Here is a 17,990-nt window from a genome sequence, read left to right on the forward strand (position 1 = left end):
TTGCTTTTGTAATAACAGTTTTTAATTTACTTTTTAATCCTTTTCCGGATGTAACTTTTGGAGAACGCCAGAACCAGTTTTAATTTTTGCCACCATAGCCTTACTTACTAAGCGTGCCGCGAGTTTTTCGCCCATACTGGCATCGGAAGCAACCGCTCGCTGTTTCGCCATTTTTAACAAAATTAAATCGGCCTTATGTCGATCCTTCAAGTTTGATGACTTGTGATATGCAATATCGTGATTCTTGCAATATTCGTTCAACTTATTTACACCGTTTTCTCCTTGTGCAAGTCTTTTTATTAATTTAGTACCAGGACCACAGTAATTATATCCTGGTAAGTGTAATTCAAATGGTAAATTATTAATAAGCCAATTGAGAAGACTACTCTCTCCAAAACACATCATAAGACTGATGATTCCGGTTTGAATACTTTAATAAATAGTTAAGTGATTCGAGTTTGTTGTTAATTTTATTTTATTTATAATATAACATTCGATTTATCAATCCAACTACTTTCAGCGGAAGACAAACCTAACCATTTTACTAAAACCCTGTTGCCTTTTCTTCTAAGATCTTTCTCTACTAGATATACATTGGGATATTTTGTTTTTTGAAGTTCTTGTGTATAAAATGCACCTAAAATTGGTTGACCTCTGATAGTATCTTCAATTAAGTAAGTTATAGGAGTTGTATTTTGTATTTTACGAATTTTTTAAATATTTCTATTTACTAGTTGGGAGTATAACCTTTTTCAAATGTTCCTTTGTATTTACTGATACGCACATAATCACCTACTTTGTACTTACTTTTTAAATTATAATTTTTTAGCAACTTTAAATACCTTTCGTATATCAGTTTTTTATTATTTTGGTCCACATTAGCGGGGATTTCATTAATAGTGCGATGGTGTGTGTGGTTGTATTTGTAAATAACATCATTGAGGGTATTATTTACTGTAATTGCCTTTTAAACTAAATCCCTTATAGACTTTAGATTTCAATGTTCTGATAAATCGTTCAACTATTGAAGCCTTTTTTGTTGAGAAGGTTGAATAATGGTTAATATGATACAATGTCATAAGCTTCTGAAATTCGTTATTATAAAATTCTGCTCCATTATCCGTTTGCAGATTTTTAGGAACACGTCCAATAAAGTTTTGAAAGATTTACACACATCTTCTTTGGTTTTACTTCTCATAGGAAAGGCCCAAGCATATTTCGAAAATGTATCAATAATTTTTATTTTCTTTTGAAATTGATTGCATATCAATTAAATCTGCTTGCCACAAGTCATCTATATCTTTCATGATAACATGTCTTCGTGGATAGTTCACCCTCACATTTTTATGAATTTCGTTTACTACGTCAGCTTTGCTCATGTTCACAATTCAATATTTGTCTTGAATTCAGATTTAATACTGAATAAAAAACATACTATTATAACTATTTATTATTTAATTATGTCAGCTTCTTTTAATTCTTCGATTATTGATAAAATTTCATTATTATGGTTTGTATTACCAGCATCTCGAGAAGCAATTAATAGTTTTAATCGTTCAACCAATTCGTTAGGATTGTCAGCGTCTTTTTTGTATTTCTTTAGCGTTAGTAAATTTCCCCCAAATTTAGTGACAATATTACTGTTTAACGATTCAGAAAACAATGGTTTGATTATTTCACGATATTTTATACCTTTATCGTCTCTAATTTGTCCATTAGAATAGAAACCTCTCCTATGTGCATTTGTATAATGCAAAAGATATTTATAGACAAGTTTATCTTTGCTCGATATTAGTTTCAAATCAGGTTTTCTTCGAAGTAAATGTTCTTTAAACCAGGGGTTAAATTGTAGTTTTTGTCGCCAACTTTGATTAAAATGATATTATCATCATTCACACTATCTATTTTAGAAAATGAGACTATTGAATTACCCCTTAGTAATTTTTTGTTTGCACTCCTTATTCCAAATGGTATATTAACCCCATCATAAATATCATGGATGTCACTGCCCTCTAATGATATTTCTAAATCGTCCAGTAATTCTGTCTGGGGAGACTTTTTGACGATCTGTACAGGATTCGGATTTGGATCGTAGCATTCTTCAAACTTTGTTGATGAACTAGTATTAATGTCATTCAAATCCATATCTTCAAAATTAGAGTATAATACTTTGTATTTTCTCTACTGTCTTATTCGAATCAACTAGGGCTTTAAGGGGATCTGTGACAGGTTTTAACATTTTATTAAGTGACAAATTCATTGAGTGATCCTGGTTTTTCATTTGTTTTATTTATTTTTTTATAGAGTCTACGGACTTCACTAATTCTATTTTAATATTGTTCTCCATTTTATACCTATTATAACAACTGTGTTCAGCTAAAGAGCAAATTACACTGAATTTGATTTTGCATGTTAATATATACTTATACTTACTAATATATAAAGCTGAAGAGTTTGTTTGTTTGTTTGTTTGAACGCGCTAATCTCAGGAACTACTGGTCCAAATTGAAAAAATATATTTGTGTTGAATAGACTATTCATCGAGGAAGGCTTTAGGCTACAAACCATCACGCTGTGACTAATAGGAGCTAAGATACAATGGAAATTGTGAAAAAAACCGGGCAGGTATACCTAAATCATAACTTATATCTTCTACCCACGGGGACGAAGTCGCGGGCAACAGCTAGTTACTTATATCTATATTAATATATAACGCTGAAGAGTTTGTTTGTTTGAACGCCCTAATCTCAGGAACTACTGGTCCAAATTATAAAAATTCTTTTTGTGTTGAATAGACCATTCATCGAGGAAGGCTTTAGGCTATAAACCATCACGCTGCGACTAATAGGGGCGAAGATACAAAGGAAAATGTGAAAAAAATATGGCAGGTATAAATCATAACTTATATCTTCTACCCACGGACGAAGTCGCGGGCAACAGCTATATTTAATATACCGTTAATTAAAAATACAAAATGCTACCTAATCTTTATCTCGAAATTCGAGAGATGCTAAGAGGATGAGAAATGCGCGTTCTCAAGAATCAGCAGAGGAAAGAGCACATCGATTAAACTCTATGAGAGTTAGTGCCTCAACTTCTCGAGCCAATGCAAGCTCTCCAGAGAGAGAGATGCGATTAGCAGCTGACAGAGCGAGGCGAGCTACATCACGTGCGTCTCAAAGCTTTTCTCAACGAGAACTTAGGCCTACTATTGACCGAGAACAACATGTGTTATCCCGAGAAGCTGAGACTGCTTCACAACGAGAACTACGGCTCACAGCTGACCGAGAACGTCATACACTGTCTCGCGAGTCAGAAACCTTCACTGAAAGGGAACTACGGCTTACAGCTGATCGCGAACGTCATATTTTATCTCGAGAATCTGAAACTTTTTCCCAATATGAAGACCGTTTGACAAATTATAGGGTGCACCATAATATTATTCTATCTCTTGAAGATGAACATGAGCATGTACAACGAATAGAGTCGGTACGCGAACATTACAATTCTTTGAGACAAGATCGATTAATAAGTTTGTCTAATGAAAGATTAAGAATCGAAAATATTCGGTATCTTGAAACAGACGAACAGCGAGAGGCCCGTCTTACCTCAAACAGATTTCGACATAGTCTTAATAACTTAGATTTACACATAGATGATCAATCTAGAATTTCGGTGGCGTGGTCCGACAAATATAAAAGTGGGTTTGCTTATAACCTCGCAATTGATTACAGATCATCTTCTTTCATGGGCAATATGTATGTGCAAAATGTAGTATGTGTTTTTTGTAGTGTTTCTGTTGTTCTGGAGGCAAAATAAATTTGCTTTCTTTCGCAGACCCGCCGGAACTATTGAATTCACTACTTTTATCACTACTTTTGCACATGTTCCATGTGCAATCTAAACAGTTCTTAGACAATATTCGCACTTATAATAGTGCGTTTCAAATGACATCCTTTGGTGCTCAACAAATCTCAAAAGGTCCTTTCATGCCTACTTTTAAGGTACAAGGTCAGGTTAACCATTTGATAGGATCCCTTTTGCCTGAAGACCAACCTAAGTTTCTTCAAATATATTTCGTATCCGACTACAACGAACAGTCAAATATAAGAAATCAATATTTCCCGAATTTAAATACTGAACTAATTTCACAACTTCAAGACATGTTGCATTAGGTTAATTCATATGTATGCAGTTTCAAATCGGCACTAGAAGCTCTTCCTTGATATGATGATAGCAATTATAAAATTGTTATAAATGCCGAAAGGCGTCCAACTCAGGAACATCCTAGGCGTTATAATGCTCCATCCACAAATGAAGTTGCTGTGGTATTGGTCGACCAAGAATGTGATAGGCGTGATATTGTTATCCGGTCCAGAGACAATCGTTTGCAACGTATTTACGAAACCCACAGGGCTTATGACAGTTTGCAATATCCTTTGATATACTGTCGAGGGGAAGATGGTTATAATTTTGTTTTATACCAAACTGATCCGCATACAGGTGCACCTAATTATAATAAAAAGATTTCATGCCTTCAATTTTATTGTTACCACTTGCAAGTGAGACGGAATAGATTGTAATACTTTCAACGTTTTCGTGGCTTATTCAATCAGTTTATTGTTGACGTGTACGCAAAAACTGAAACCGAAAGATTAGTTTACATACGATCTAATCAAAGGCAGCTACGCGCTGAAGAATACGTACACCTTCGCGACGCCATGCAGCAATATAATGATACGGTGAATATGGGCCGCTTCAGGCCGCACGGTACATGCACGAACGTACTCAAGATGCTTTTTGTTACGTAAGAAAATATAGATGTCCTGACTTATTTATTACTGTAACTGCCAATCCTAAGTGGGATGAAATCACTCGGGAGCTTCTTGAGGGTCAAGCACCGCATGACCGCCATGATATCATCGCAAGAGTTTTTCATTTAAAATTAAAATTAATGATAGATCTACTTACCGAAGATAACATTTTTGGAGAAGTATTGTGTTATATGTATAGTGTTGAATGGCAAAAACGCGGCTTACCTCACGCACATATCCTGCTATGGGTAAAAGATGAGGTTCGACCTAATGATGTAGACAGTTTAATCAGTGCTGAAATTCCAAGTCCGATTGCAGATCGCGTGCTATACGACATTGTTAAAACCCATATGATACATGGTCCATGTGGTGCATTTAACGGGAATCCTACTTGCATGCAAGACGGTCGTTGCACTAAAAGATATCCAAAATGCTTAGTGGATGAAACTGTAACGGGACATGATGGATACCCATTATATCGTCGTCGTTGAACAGACAATGGTGGTTTTACTGTTGAAAAACGAGTGTCTAGACAACAGGTAACTTTAGATAATAGGTGGGGCGTTCCGTATTCGCCTGTGTTGTCTAGAACATTTCAAACTCACATAAATGTTGAAATGTGTAATAGTGTAGAGTCAATAAAATATATTTAGAGTACATTAATAAGGGCAGTGACCACGCTACATTTGCGTTGAGAAATGAACATAATGAAATTACTAGATTTCAGTCAGGCAGATATATTAGTTCTTCAGAAGCTGTGCGGCGGATCTTAAGTTTCAACATTCACGAAAGATATCCACCTGTGACTCATCTAGATGTTCATCTTGAAGGCGGTCAACGTATATATTTCAACGTCGAAAATGTTACAGAACGATTAGAGAACCCTAGACAAACAACTTTATTAGCATTCTTTTGACTTTGCCAAGCTGATGATTTTGCAAAATCTCTTTTGTATGAGGAAGTTCCATCGTATTATACCTACAATAAGCAACGAGGTTTCTTTAATCGGAGACGCCGTGGCAGGCCTGTAGGTGGCGAGTCAGGTATTTTCAAAGAACATGTTCTTGGTAGAGTGTATACCGTTCATCCTAACAACGCTGAGTGTTTCTATTTGCGATTATTATTACACACAGTGCGAGGACCAACCTCATTTATAGATTTGAGAAAAGCTTGCCAAGCGCGTCATTTGCTTGAAAATGATCAGCATTGGGATGACGCTTTAGCAGAATCCTGTATTAGTGATAATCCACGACGGTTACGCCATTTATTTGTAACATTATTCACATTTTGTAATTTGTCAGATGCTATACAATTATGGGAAAAATATACAGAAAAAATTGCAGAAGACTTTCTTAGGAATATTGTATCTCACAATGATGAAGGCACAACTAATGATAATGTCCGTGATCTTGCCATAAATCTGTGTTTATTGGCTCTTCAGGATGGCTTAACAGCAGTAGGCGGTAAATTACTATGTGAATATGGTTTGCCAACACCAACCTCAGTCGGAGAGGTTACTAATAGGGAATATTCCGCAGAGATTGGTTACAATCCAATGGAACTGCTAACGACATTAGAAAGCGGTGTCCCAATGATGACTGCAGAACAACGTTCAGACTATGATCGCGTGTGCGAGAGTGTTCAAAATAATTTGGGAACAATATGGTTTTTAGATGCACCTGGAGGAACTGGGAAAACCTTTTTGACTAAATTAATATTAACTTCCGTTAACCGTTCCGTTAACCAGGGTAAAATTGCTCTTGCCGTGGCTTCATCAGGGATAGCTGCATCATTGCTACCAGGAGGTAAAACTGCTCACACTATGTTTAAAATACCAATTGATTTAGATCGCATGGAAAGTCCAACCTGCAGTATTTCAAGCGATAGCGACAAAGCTAAGGTATTACGCGAGTGTAATTTAATCATATGGGATGAGTGTACGATGGCCCATCGAAAAGGAGTAAAATGGTCGATGAACAAGAAGCCACTAATTACCTACCCGATAGAATTCTTAAATTCTTTAAATATGCTCGGACTTCCTTCTCATGTTTTTTTTTTTTTTAAATTGGCATTCCGATTATTGTATTCCGAAATTTAAGACCACCACAACTTTGCAATGGAACTCGACTGAAAGTAACCCAGTTGCAACAAAATACAATCAAGCCTCAAATTTTAACAGGTTGCGGTGAAGGAGAAACCGTCTTTATCCCCAGAATACCCATTATACCAAATAATTTTACGTTCCAATTTAAAAGAACGCAATTCCCGGTATCGGTGTGTTATACAATGACAATTAATAAAGCTCAAGGGCAGACTTTTCATGTTGCCGGAGTAGATCTCCGTGTCAGTTGTTTCTCGCATGGTCGGTTATACGTTGCTCTTTCCCGGGTTAGCAGTTCTAGAAATCTTTATGTTCACGTGCCGGACGCAACAACTTCCAATATAGTTTAAGCCTCATGTAAACGTGATCTAAACAATATTACCAATACATTAACTTAATAACAGAAGGAGTTACACGCTAACAGATTCGCGGACACAGCTATCTTTTCTGCCGAAAGTCGCTATTACACGCTAACGAAGTCGCGGGCAAAAGCTAGTGTGCGAATAAACAGTCACTCAAAATTAAAAAAAGGGGACAAGTGCGAGTTGAACTCGCGTGAAGAGGGTTCCGTACGATGTTACCCATCATGTTTTTGGAGTTAAAAAATATGTTCTCCCACACATTCCACCTGCAAATGTAAGTTGATACGCACAATATTGAGTGATTTACCATGTTAGTTTAATATCATGGACTTCTTATAGGTTTTCCTATAATCTATAAGAAGAAAACTGAGAAGATAAGGGGGGGAATGGTCAATTTTCGTCTATTTTCTTGAATAACTTGGAAACTATTTATTTTAAAATTACAAAAAATACATTTAAGATCTTCTCAACAAGACTTTTCATTTGATATGCCACACGATGCAGTTTTCAGATTATTTTTTTTTTATTTTCCCCTTCCCCCCCAAAAATGACCCCCCATATACAGATTTCATCTGCTCACGTCACACCTCTGTGTTTGGGTCACAAGAATTGATATGTGTACCAAATTTCAACTTAATCGGTCTAATAAATTCGGAGATAATTAATTGACTGTAAACGACGGACGGACAGACACACGAGTGATCCTATAAGGGTTCCGTTTTTGTATTCAGATGTACGGAACCCTAAAAACATATCAAAATTATGTCTGTACCTTCCATTATTTAGTGACGATTCTTTATTAATAAGTAAAAAATTATAAGGTTTACTCCAAACAGCTTGACAAATATTTCTGAACTCTTTCCAGTTTAAGTCAGTGCTAACATGCTCCGCATAAATATGTTTTAAATTCACATCATCTTGTTTGAATATAATGAGAAAATTCACATTGTCACGTAACAGTTGTTTCGGAATTTTAGAGTAGGTTTGAGATAAATAGAAACAATCTATTTGTTTATGCCTACCCATACAGAAATAATTTTGGATATTTACTTGATTTTACAACGCAACATCATCAAAATAAATACAGAATTTGTTAATGCTTCACTTGGAGGAATGACATCTTTATCATCATTGAACTCATTGAAATTAACCTGCGGTACTCTTTTCAATACTTCACTCAAGAAACGGTATTTAGGTTGAAAAGAAGTTTTCGAGGAAAGATACAGATTTCTAAATTTGAGCCCATTATCATGCAGCTATAAACTAATCATAACATTCGTTTTACCACAGTTCGACGGACCACATATAATACAGCGAATGGTATTCGGCAATAAAGTGCTGTGTCTGATGTGGTGGGCAGGTTCACTTAATCTTATATTATTAACATTTAGGGATATGGGTTGCTTGATCAACTTCATCTTGCCGATTAAATCAAATACTGTTTAACTTTCACATATATATGTCGGAGATGAGCATGAGAATAATTAACTAAATCATAATTAAAACCTCATTTGTGATAAATAGTTCGCAACCTCATTCATAAAACCTATATAGTTACTGTTCGCGCCAATACTGGCTGGTTGTAAAATAGAAGCGCGGGTATATTTGAATTTAGAATAGTGGATTATAAGTTTTGAAGATGGTCGTGTTACTAAGTGATTATCGCGTAATATTAAAGTTAGTAATTGTTGAGGCGTAATTGATGATTGTGTTGTTAATATTGTGAATATAGATTGTGTAAAGTGACTTAATAATGTGTAGTGATTGGACAGCGCAAGGCTGGGGAGTTTGTTGCGCCGTTTGTTCTCTCCAGCGCGCTTAGCAAGCGGTGACGGGCGGGCGTTGTTGGGAATATGTCCAGATAGGGTTAGGATTAAACGATAATGAGATAATGAGGCGTGAATGTGTGTTTTATTGAATACCCTATCCCGATGTCGGCTATCCTGACACCCAAAAGAGAGCTACGCCGACATATACATAATATGCAAATGATTAGGCTGAATTCAAAAATAAATTTAATTCAAGTATGCCACCTGTGCAAAGATTAATATATTCTTTCTTATTTTTTCAAGGTAACATAAATAAAAACAAGTTTATAGGTAAAAAGTATTTTATTTAAGTATGATAAAACACGTTTTATGTCGAATATATACTTATATCGTTTAAACTAAAACAATATTATTGTTATCCAATTAAAATATAGTATAAGTATGCCCCCAGGGTAGAGTATTTATTTGATTCGTTTGAACTTGCACTTTATCGTCAAATCTTTTCAATATCACTTAATTAAGTTGTTGTGAATACAAAACGTATCTAATTGATTTGATCATATTCATTTTACGCTTTGGTTCAATATTCTTAAATAACACTTTCTTATAATTAGCTGGGCTCAAATTTTTTGTGATTGGTTTTGAGTTTTGTGTCTCCTTTAGCTTTTTTAATTTGTGTTTTCAGTGATTCAATACAGTATAGTTTCGCTCTCAATCCCACAAATTTAGTGATCACATCACCTCCGAATTCATCTTTAAACAAACCAGGTACCTTAGCGTTCATCTGGGGAATATTATAAGGATTATTGACATCAAAATTACTAGTATCGAACACTCGTATATTATTGCACATGTCTTTATAAAAATCTTGTGTTTGTATTAAGTACCTTAAACTATCAGTATCGGTGTAGCATAGTTTGACATTACTACCATATTTATTCTTAATAAAATTATAATGAAAATGGTATAGATGTTGTTTTGAGAATTCGAGCACTGTAAATCTCACATAATTATATCGGTCTATCTAAAATAAGCCTTTCATGATTCAATTGAACAGCAATAAAATTTTCAATGATAATAGAAATACTCTTCGAATTGGGTTTTGTAATCAATTTTTCTGCTCGTAGTGACTTATTTGTTTTATTTCATTCATCATTCCATTTAGTTACAAATTTAACATTTACCTGTTTGCGTTTGTATTCGATTGTTTTACCGAATATGGAATTATTCAAAAGCTTAAAAAAATCTTTTTCAAATGAAGTTGAAGCTGCTTGTCGTAATTTAGTATTTAAGTCTATATATTTCTTTAAAAAACTTTCTTGTCTAACCTGAAGTATTCTATGATTTTTTTTTGGAATCATCGAAATTAGGTAAGTAAATATCATTAGCTTCGGCGTAGCGGTGAGTGCACTGTGCTAGCCCTCCACGTATACCTATTTCAATCAGTACTAATATATAAAGCTGAAGAGTTTGTTTGTTTGTTTGAACGCGCTAATCTCAGAAACTACTGGTCCAAATTGAAAAATTATTTTTGTGTTGAATAGACCATTCATCAAGGATCATCACGCTGCGACTAATAGGACCGAAGACACAATGGAAAATGTGAAAAAAAAAACAGGGCAGGTATAAATCATAACCTATATCTTCTAGCGCCGAAAAACTTTTTCATGAATATTGTGTCTTGGCCTATGTTAGGATTGAATCTCAAAGATTATTGTTTCTTCGATTGAATCAAAAACAGCTCAGAGCTGACAATTATAACAATTTAATGGATAGCCTGTACAATAATGATAGAGAAATGGGTCAAGGCATTGGTAATATGATAATATTGCCATGAACTTATGTGGGAAGTCCTAGGCACATGATGCAAAATTATCAGGATTCCATGGCAATTGTATGTAAGTATGGTAAACCAGACTTATTTATAACTTTTACGAGTATTCCCAATTGGCAGAAAATCTTAGATAATTTACAAGGCACTAAAAAAGAACATAGACCCGATTTAATTGCCAGAATTTTTAAACTAAAATTGGAGGAACTTTTAGATGACATTACAAGGAAACATATTTTTGGAATACTGAGTGCGTGGTTTTACACCATTGAATTTCAGAAACGTAGGCTTCCACATGCGCATATGTTTATTATTCTAAGAAATGAAGATAAACCAAGATAGTAGTAGATTACGTTAAAATTGTATGTGCAGAAATACCTGATCCAGATAAAGACCAGGAACTTTTTCAGACTGTGTCAAAAAACATGATCCATGGGCCATGTGGCCCTTTTTTTTTTTTTTTTGTTAAGGCGGCGGAATTCTCATGGACACCCACACCTCGGGGGAGGAAATGGTTAGTGTCAGACTTTTACTGACTAAACCTGAACCGCCGTGCTACGTCATCCGCGTTTTTGTGTCGGTGTATGGCAATGCGTTGCAATCCTTCATACACCGACCGCGGGGGGCCATGTGGCCCTGGATATATGAATTCACCCTGCATGAAAAATGATGGAACTGCCTCTAAATGTTCTAAAAACTACCCAAAGACATTTTGCGGAGAAACTAGAGATGGTACCCAAAATGGAGGTTATGCTATAATAAGAAGAAGAGACGATGGACGAACAATAAAAAAGAAGGATTTCGAGTGTGATAACAGATGGGTGGTGCCCTACAATCCCTATCTATGTAAAAAATTTAATGCTCACATAAATGTGGAAAATTGTTCAAGTGTCAAAAGTGTGAAATATATTAATAAATATATTTATAAAGGTCATGACCGAGCAAAGATACAAATCACAGTAGCGCCACAAGAGTTTAGTGATCAATCGACATCAAGTAATGAACACCATGATGAAATTAAGGCTTATATTGATATCAGGTTTGTTTCGGCTCCTGAAGCAGTTTGGCGAATATTTGAATTTTCAATGCACAAAATGAGTCACACAATTATACAGTTAGGTGTTCATTTGGAAAACCAACAAACTGTCGCATTTACAGATCAGAATGTTCATGAAGCAGCAGCTAGATCAGCTGAAAAATCAACATTATTAGCATTTTTTGAACTTAACAGAACAGAAGAAAGTGCTAGACAATATCTTTAACCTGAAATTCCGACACATTTCAGATTTATCCATGGACAGTGGCAACCACGAATATCTCAGTCACCGGCTGATAAAGTAATTGCAAGAATGTATAATTATTCCTTTTCTGATCGGGAACGATATTATCTCCGGCTATTACTTCTTCACGTCAAAGGGCCAACTTGCTTCAGAGATGTTAGAACTTATGAAAATATTATTTACAACTCATTTCGAGAATCTGCTCAAGCAAGAGAGCTCCTTTTTGACGATCAAGAATGGGAAAGATGTTTGAATGAAGCAATTGATTTTAAACTTCCTCGGCAATTACGACAGCTGTTTGCGGTTATTTGCGTATTTTGTGAAGTAACTGATCCTAATAATCTTTGGGAAAAGTTTGCATCACATTTTATCGAAGACTTTACAAGATCACGTCCTGAAATATTATCCAAACAGTTGGCTTTACAAGAAATTGATGAAACATTGAAACTCCATGGAAAGAGACTAACAGGTTTCGGACTTCCGGAACCAGATATTGGTGAAAATAATGTTTTCTTATCTGATCCCGTTTATGACTGAAATTGAAAAAGCAAATGGCTATGAAAAATACCAAAAATTGAACACCGAACAAAATGTGTGGTCGATACAATACTAAACGCTGTGAATAATCCCACAGAGAGAAAGCTGTTTTACCTTGACGGCCCAGGAGGAACTGGAAAGACTTTCGTATTTACAACTATTTTACATATTTTAAGATCTGAAAATAAAATTTGCCTACCCATAACGTTTTCCGGTATTGCAGCAACTCTGTTAGATGGTGGTAGAACAGCTCACTCGCGATTCGAAATTCCAATAAATTCAGATGTAAATTCTACGTCTCATATGTCGTTAGGGTCACCAGCAGCTAATTTATTGAAGGAAACTCATTTAATCATTTGGGATGAAGCACCCATGACTAAATGTCATGATATTGTTGTAGTTGATCGACTCCTTCAAGATAATAATAATGAAAAATAAATTACCTTTTGGAGGCAAAACTTTGTTATTCGCAGGAGATTTTCGTCAGATTTTACCAGTTGTAGTTAATGGGCCACGAAATGATATTATAAAAGCTTCAATTAAGCAATTTTCAATGTGGCCAAACTTTAATCAACTCCAATTGGCTCATAATATGAGAGCGCACGATGATTTAGAGTTTGCTCAATGGATATTAAAGGTAGGCGATGGATCAGCTAATGAAGATGATGACGACCACATTGAACTGCCTCAACGATGCATTGTGGATAATTCCATATTTTTGGTGTTTCCCTGAACACAAATGATTATAAAAGTTATTCAATGAAAGCTATCCTTACTCACAAAAACGATGATTGTATTCAATTGAACGACCAAGTTGTCGAAAAAATCCCCGGCCTGCTTAAAATTTATGAAAGTTCTGACGCTGTGGTTAAGGACGACCATAATGATGTTTTAAACTATCCCGTAGAATTTCTAAATACTATAACGCCTGCAGGACTACCACCACACATTCTAAAATTAAAAGTAATGCTTTTGAGAAATTTAAACCCGACTGATGGGTTGTGCAATGGAATCCGTCTTATTGTTAGAGCGTTAGCTTCACGTGTCATTGATGCCGAAATTATTTGTGGAAGCCATGTGGGAACCAGAGTTTTTAATCCTCGAATTCGTCTCCAGCCATCTAACAGTCAACTGCCTTTTAAATTTTGTCGGCTTCAGTTTCCCATTCGCATAGCGTTCGCTATGACAATCAACAAATGCCAGGGACAAACTTTCGACAAAATCGGTATATTTTTACCTAATCCTGTGTTCACCCATGGACAGCTCTATGTTGCCTTCTCTCGAGTTCGAAGATTCGATGATGTAAAAATTCAAATTATCAATACCACTGAACAAGGCTTGAAAGGTGATAAATATTTATTTAAAAATGTTATATATTGAGAAATTTTGTCATAATCAACCTGTGATGTATAATAGAGAATATTTTTTTATAAGTACCTTTGCCAAATTCTCGGATAAGTACCCATTGTAAAATTACAGTTTACATACTTCCTAATATTATTCTTGATTTAGCCAATTTGGATAAAGAACCCCAATTTCATTTTTTATTTTTAAAATTAGTAAGTACTTATCTACCTGTCAAAGTAGAGAAAAAGACTGAGTGCTTAAAACAAAGAGGCTTACACAGAGTAAACCTTAAAAATGATATGTTTTGTTAATTTGTGTTAGTTTGTTTTGAATGTTAATTTGAAATAAAAATAATTTGTGTAAAAACTTTTGCAGTTTTTATTTATTATATTTATAAAACATAACGAACGAAGTTATACGAATCTATGCCTTGCTTATTCCTTTAATATTCCTTGAGAACCGATGACTACAGAAACTTCTACCTTCATTTTGCAACTAGACGTGTATTATGAGTCAAATTTCACCCGAGCGAAGCCGGGTTTTCCACTAGTAATTGGGATAATATCGTACATGGCTAGAGATGGGTGAATTATAATACCAGTTTTTACTTTGGGATTTACGTATTCCTTCACGGAATTAATGATGTCATTTAGACCCTTTAAATTCAGACTACCCTTGTGCACATATTTCATTACTTTTAACAAAATATGTTTATAAAAAGAGTTTTATATTAGTTTTGACCTACCAGTACTACCCTTTTTTTTTATTTAAATAGTAGCCTTCGTCTTTAATAAGATTATCTGTATACCAAATTGCTATATAATCGGTTCAGTAGTATTGGTGTAAAAGCGAGACAGACAGACAGAGATACTTTCGCATTTATAATAATACTGTCAAAAGATAAAAGATGCACAGTTTATAGGCATATGCCAAAGTCAATCAAACAACTCAAGAAATCTATCGCCATCAACCGCCAGTGCCGTATTATCCAATAAGGCACTTTAGGCCAGTGCCTAGGGGCCCACTATGACCAGGGGCTCACCACCAAAGAAGGAATCTAAAAAAAAGCTCGATAAATTTTTCACTGAATGAAAATAACTTGAACCAAGCGGACCCCCACTCCTTTGTTGCCTCGAGGCCTCGGGGCCCCTGGGCCCCTAGATCCGGCCCGGTCAACCGCAAGATATAATATAGTCCTCTCCAAAGTTTCGCCACATGACCGTGCCTAGGTATCCACTACACCGCTTTCAATTTATTAATGAAATATTACTAAAACCCAAAAGAGCAAGAAGAAAAGATTCTATCTACTTGTGATATCAATCGTTTATGAGAAGATATATTTCCATTTATGAATGAAGTTGACGAATACCTAGTCTACACCTTGTTTTAATCAATGAATACAACAAACATGTTTTCATGACCTCCAGCAGACCTGTCAATACAACTTTAAATGCTACTACAGTTATCAAAGCGACGCGCGGCATGCTGCAATTACAAAAAGAGTTCTTATACATACATCAACCGAATTATTTAAGACAAATAAATCACTATGCGAAACTAAATGACATTTGAACTATATTTTTGCGGAAAGTCAACGGTAAAGAAGCCGACAGCGGTTTGTTTGTCAGTCCGATTGGAATTTAACGATAATTTCGTTAAATTCCAATCGGAATTCCAAATCCATAATCTGAATTTTGCGGACATATTTTGTCGACTCAAAATGTGTTGTTATTTATATAAGGTTACAATTTTTGTTAATTACTCGCTAAAACCGCCCGCCCGCTACATATCGAACCATGACGCCCTTTGACGTAGTAAGGTCCAAAAGTTTCGGTCCAAAAGACGGTGATGTTTTAATCCCAGAACAATGTATATCAAATTGTTTGATAGGTGATTGCGTGACAACTGTAAAGAATAATAGAGGTATAATAGAAGTGTCAAATTTATCGCGTCATGATTAAGTGTTTTCGATAGACCGCCCTGTTCAAGCAGAGATGTTTAACGTTCAGCGCATGCGTACCAAACAGTATTCCAATCGCGTAAAAAAAGTTTTATCGCGCTTGCGGACAACCCATGGGAACCCCGAAGAAAAAGCCAATTTAGAATCACTTTGATCTCAGTATGCCGATGGATTTTACATTGAAGGTGAACCACTATCCTTCACCAATAAAGTAAAGCACTCCATCCGGACGACAGACGAAATGCCAATTTATACAAAAAGTTACAGATATCCATTTATACATAAACAAGAAGTTCAGGAACAAATCTCTAAAATGTTAAAACAGAATATTATTCGTACTTCACATTCTGCATGGAGCTCCCCCATCTGGGTTGTTCCCAAAAAAGCCGACGCTAGTGGAAAAGCAAAGTGGCGCTTAGTAATAGACTTTAGAAAGTTAAGCGAAAAAACAATAGATGATCGTTATGATATAACTCGGAGGTAGCACTGAGAGTGGTCACGAAATTTGATCTCTGTGTTAAATAATTAGAAACAATCGTTAAAAGTATTTATTCACAAAGTTTTAAATGAAATTACACATTTAACACTCACTGCCTGCCGTTTCTGTGGTATCCAATTAATAGTTTAAAACCACAAAGCAATTATCATCATGGAAGCTCTACAGGGGTCAATGTCCGACATGATGAAAAGTTTCCATGACCGCATGTCCATGTTCGAGGCGGAGTCGAAACAGTCCCCAAATTCAGCCGCCACTTTGGCGGCAGACTTCGCAGCATTTAGGATGATGGTAACAGAAGTCCTCAGTTGCCTCCAAGGACAAATGGAGGCACTCGCTCGAGACGTGACTCGTTAGAGATCACAAGATCGGGGTCGCCGAAAAATACTCCTCCTGCATGGTGTTCCTGAACAGTCTAAAGAGGATACTGCCCAGGTGGTTGCTGGCGTGATGCTGGAGCACGTAAAAATTGCAGACTTCCCTACGGTTGCTGCCGTACGGAGGTGCCATAGGATGGGCCGCAATAACAACGGAAGCAAACCACGACCAATACTCCTCAAGTTAAGGGACGTGGAAGTTCGAGATAGGATTTGGTTCGAAAAGACGAAGTTGAAGGGTTCCGGCATCACTTTGTCAGAATTTCTGACGAAGACGCGGCACGACGCTTTCATGATGGCACGTGAGAAGTTCGGCATCTCCAACTGCTGGACACGGCGAGGCGAGGTGTTTGTACTGGGTGCCGACGGTACCAAGCGCCGGGTTCTCAACACGCGAGATGTTATTGCGGTAGCTGATTCTCCAGAGGGCCTAGAGAATCAGCTCCCTGTCAAGCATGTCGCAACATCTCCAGCTTCTGTGTTGCCCGCCATAGTCGCTGCTGCTGTACCACGAAAGAAGAGGGCTGTGGCAGTTAAGAAATAGTGGTTGCAGCTATATTCCGAGTGCGCATGGCTGCTTCACGGTAACCTTTTACTTTGTCCGTATTTCATAATTTTAGTAATTAATTAATATTAGATTTTATTTCATGGCAAAACACGTAAAATTTGACAAAGTTTATTCATTTTCCTTTATTTTTATGCTTTAATGTGTTGGCGTTGAGCATCTCTACACACCTTATTGCAGTGATTGCGGATGGTCGTGTATTTTTCCCAAGTCGATGTACTGGGCCTGCGCTTAAACCTATTTTTGGCTACAGCTTTTCTTTTCTACGAGGCTTTTTATTTCTTCTGTAAGCCAAGGTGCTGGGAGATGCTTGACTTTGACCGGCCGCACAGGAGCATGATGGTCGTAGAGTGTCATAAGAGTTGCATTAAAGATTTCCAGTTTATCGTCTATCGACTCAGCAGCCACCAGATGCGACCAGTCAATGCCAGCAGCATCATCACGCAGTTTGTCCATATCGTATGGATTTGGACAAACTGCACCTACAAACACCAAAGTTACGCCGCATCAGGATTGGACGTTTCGCTCTAGGAGGGCGGATTTTGTAGGAA

At 36.3% G+C, this 17,990-nt stretch overlaps 1 protein-coding gene across 1 annotated transcript; it reads left to right on the forward strand.

Annotated features, from left to right (window-relative positions):
- The first annotated feature begins 15,826 nt into the window (after positions 1-15,826).
- Positions 15,827-17,522, forward strand: LOC113506863. The gene has a single exon (XM_026889699.1). The coding sequence runs from the start codon at positions 16,948-16,950 to the stop codon at positions 17,416-17,418; it is 471 nt and encodes a 156-aa protein (XP_026745500.1). The 5' UTR covers positions 15,827-16,947; the 3' UTR covers positions 17,419-17,522.
- Positions 17,523-17,990: the final 468 nt, after the last annotated feature.

The sequence above is a fragment of the Trichoplusia ni genome (genome assembly GCF_003590095.1).
Source record: "Trichoplusia ni isolate ovarian cell line Hi5 chromosome 28 unlocalized genomic scaffold, tn1 tig00002290_group27, whole genome shotgun sequence".
Taxonomy (NCBI): Eukaryota; Metazoa; Arthropoda; class Insecta; order Lepidoptera; family Noctuidae; genus Trichoplusia; species Trichoplusia ni.

What these genes read in the sequence shown, in the direction of transcription:
- LOC113506863 (XM_026889699.1), top strand. Translation starts at nt 16,948, where the DNA reads ATGCTGGAGCACGTAAAAATTGCAGACTTCCCTACGGTTGCTGCCGTA.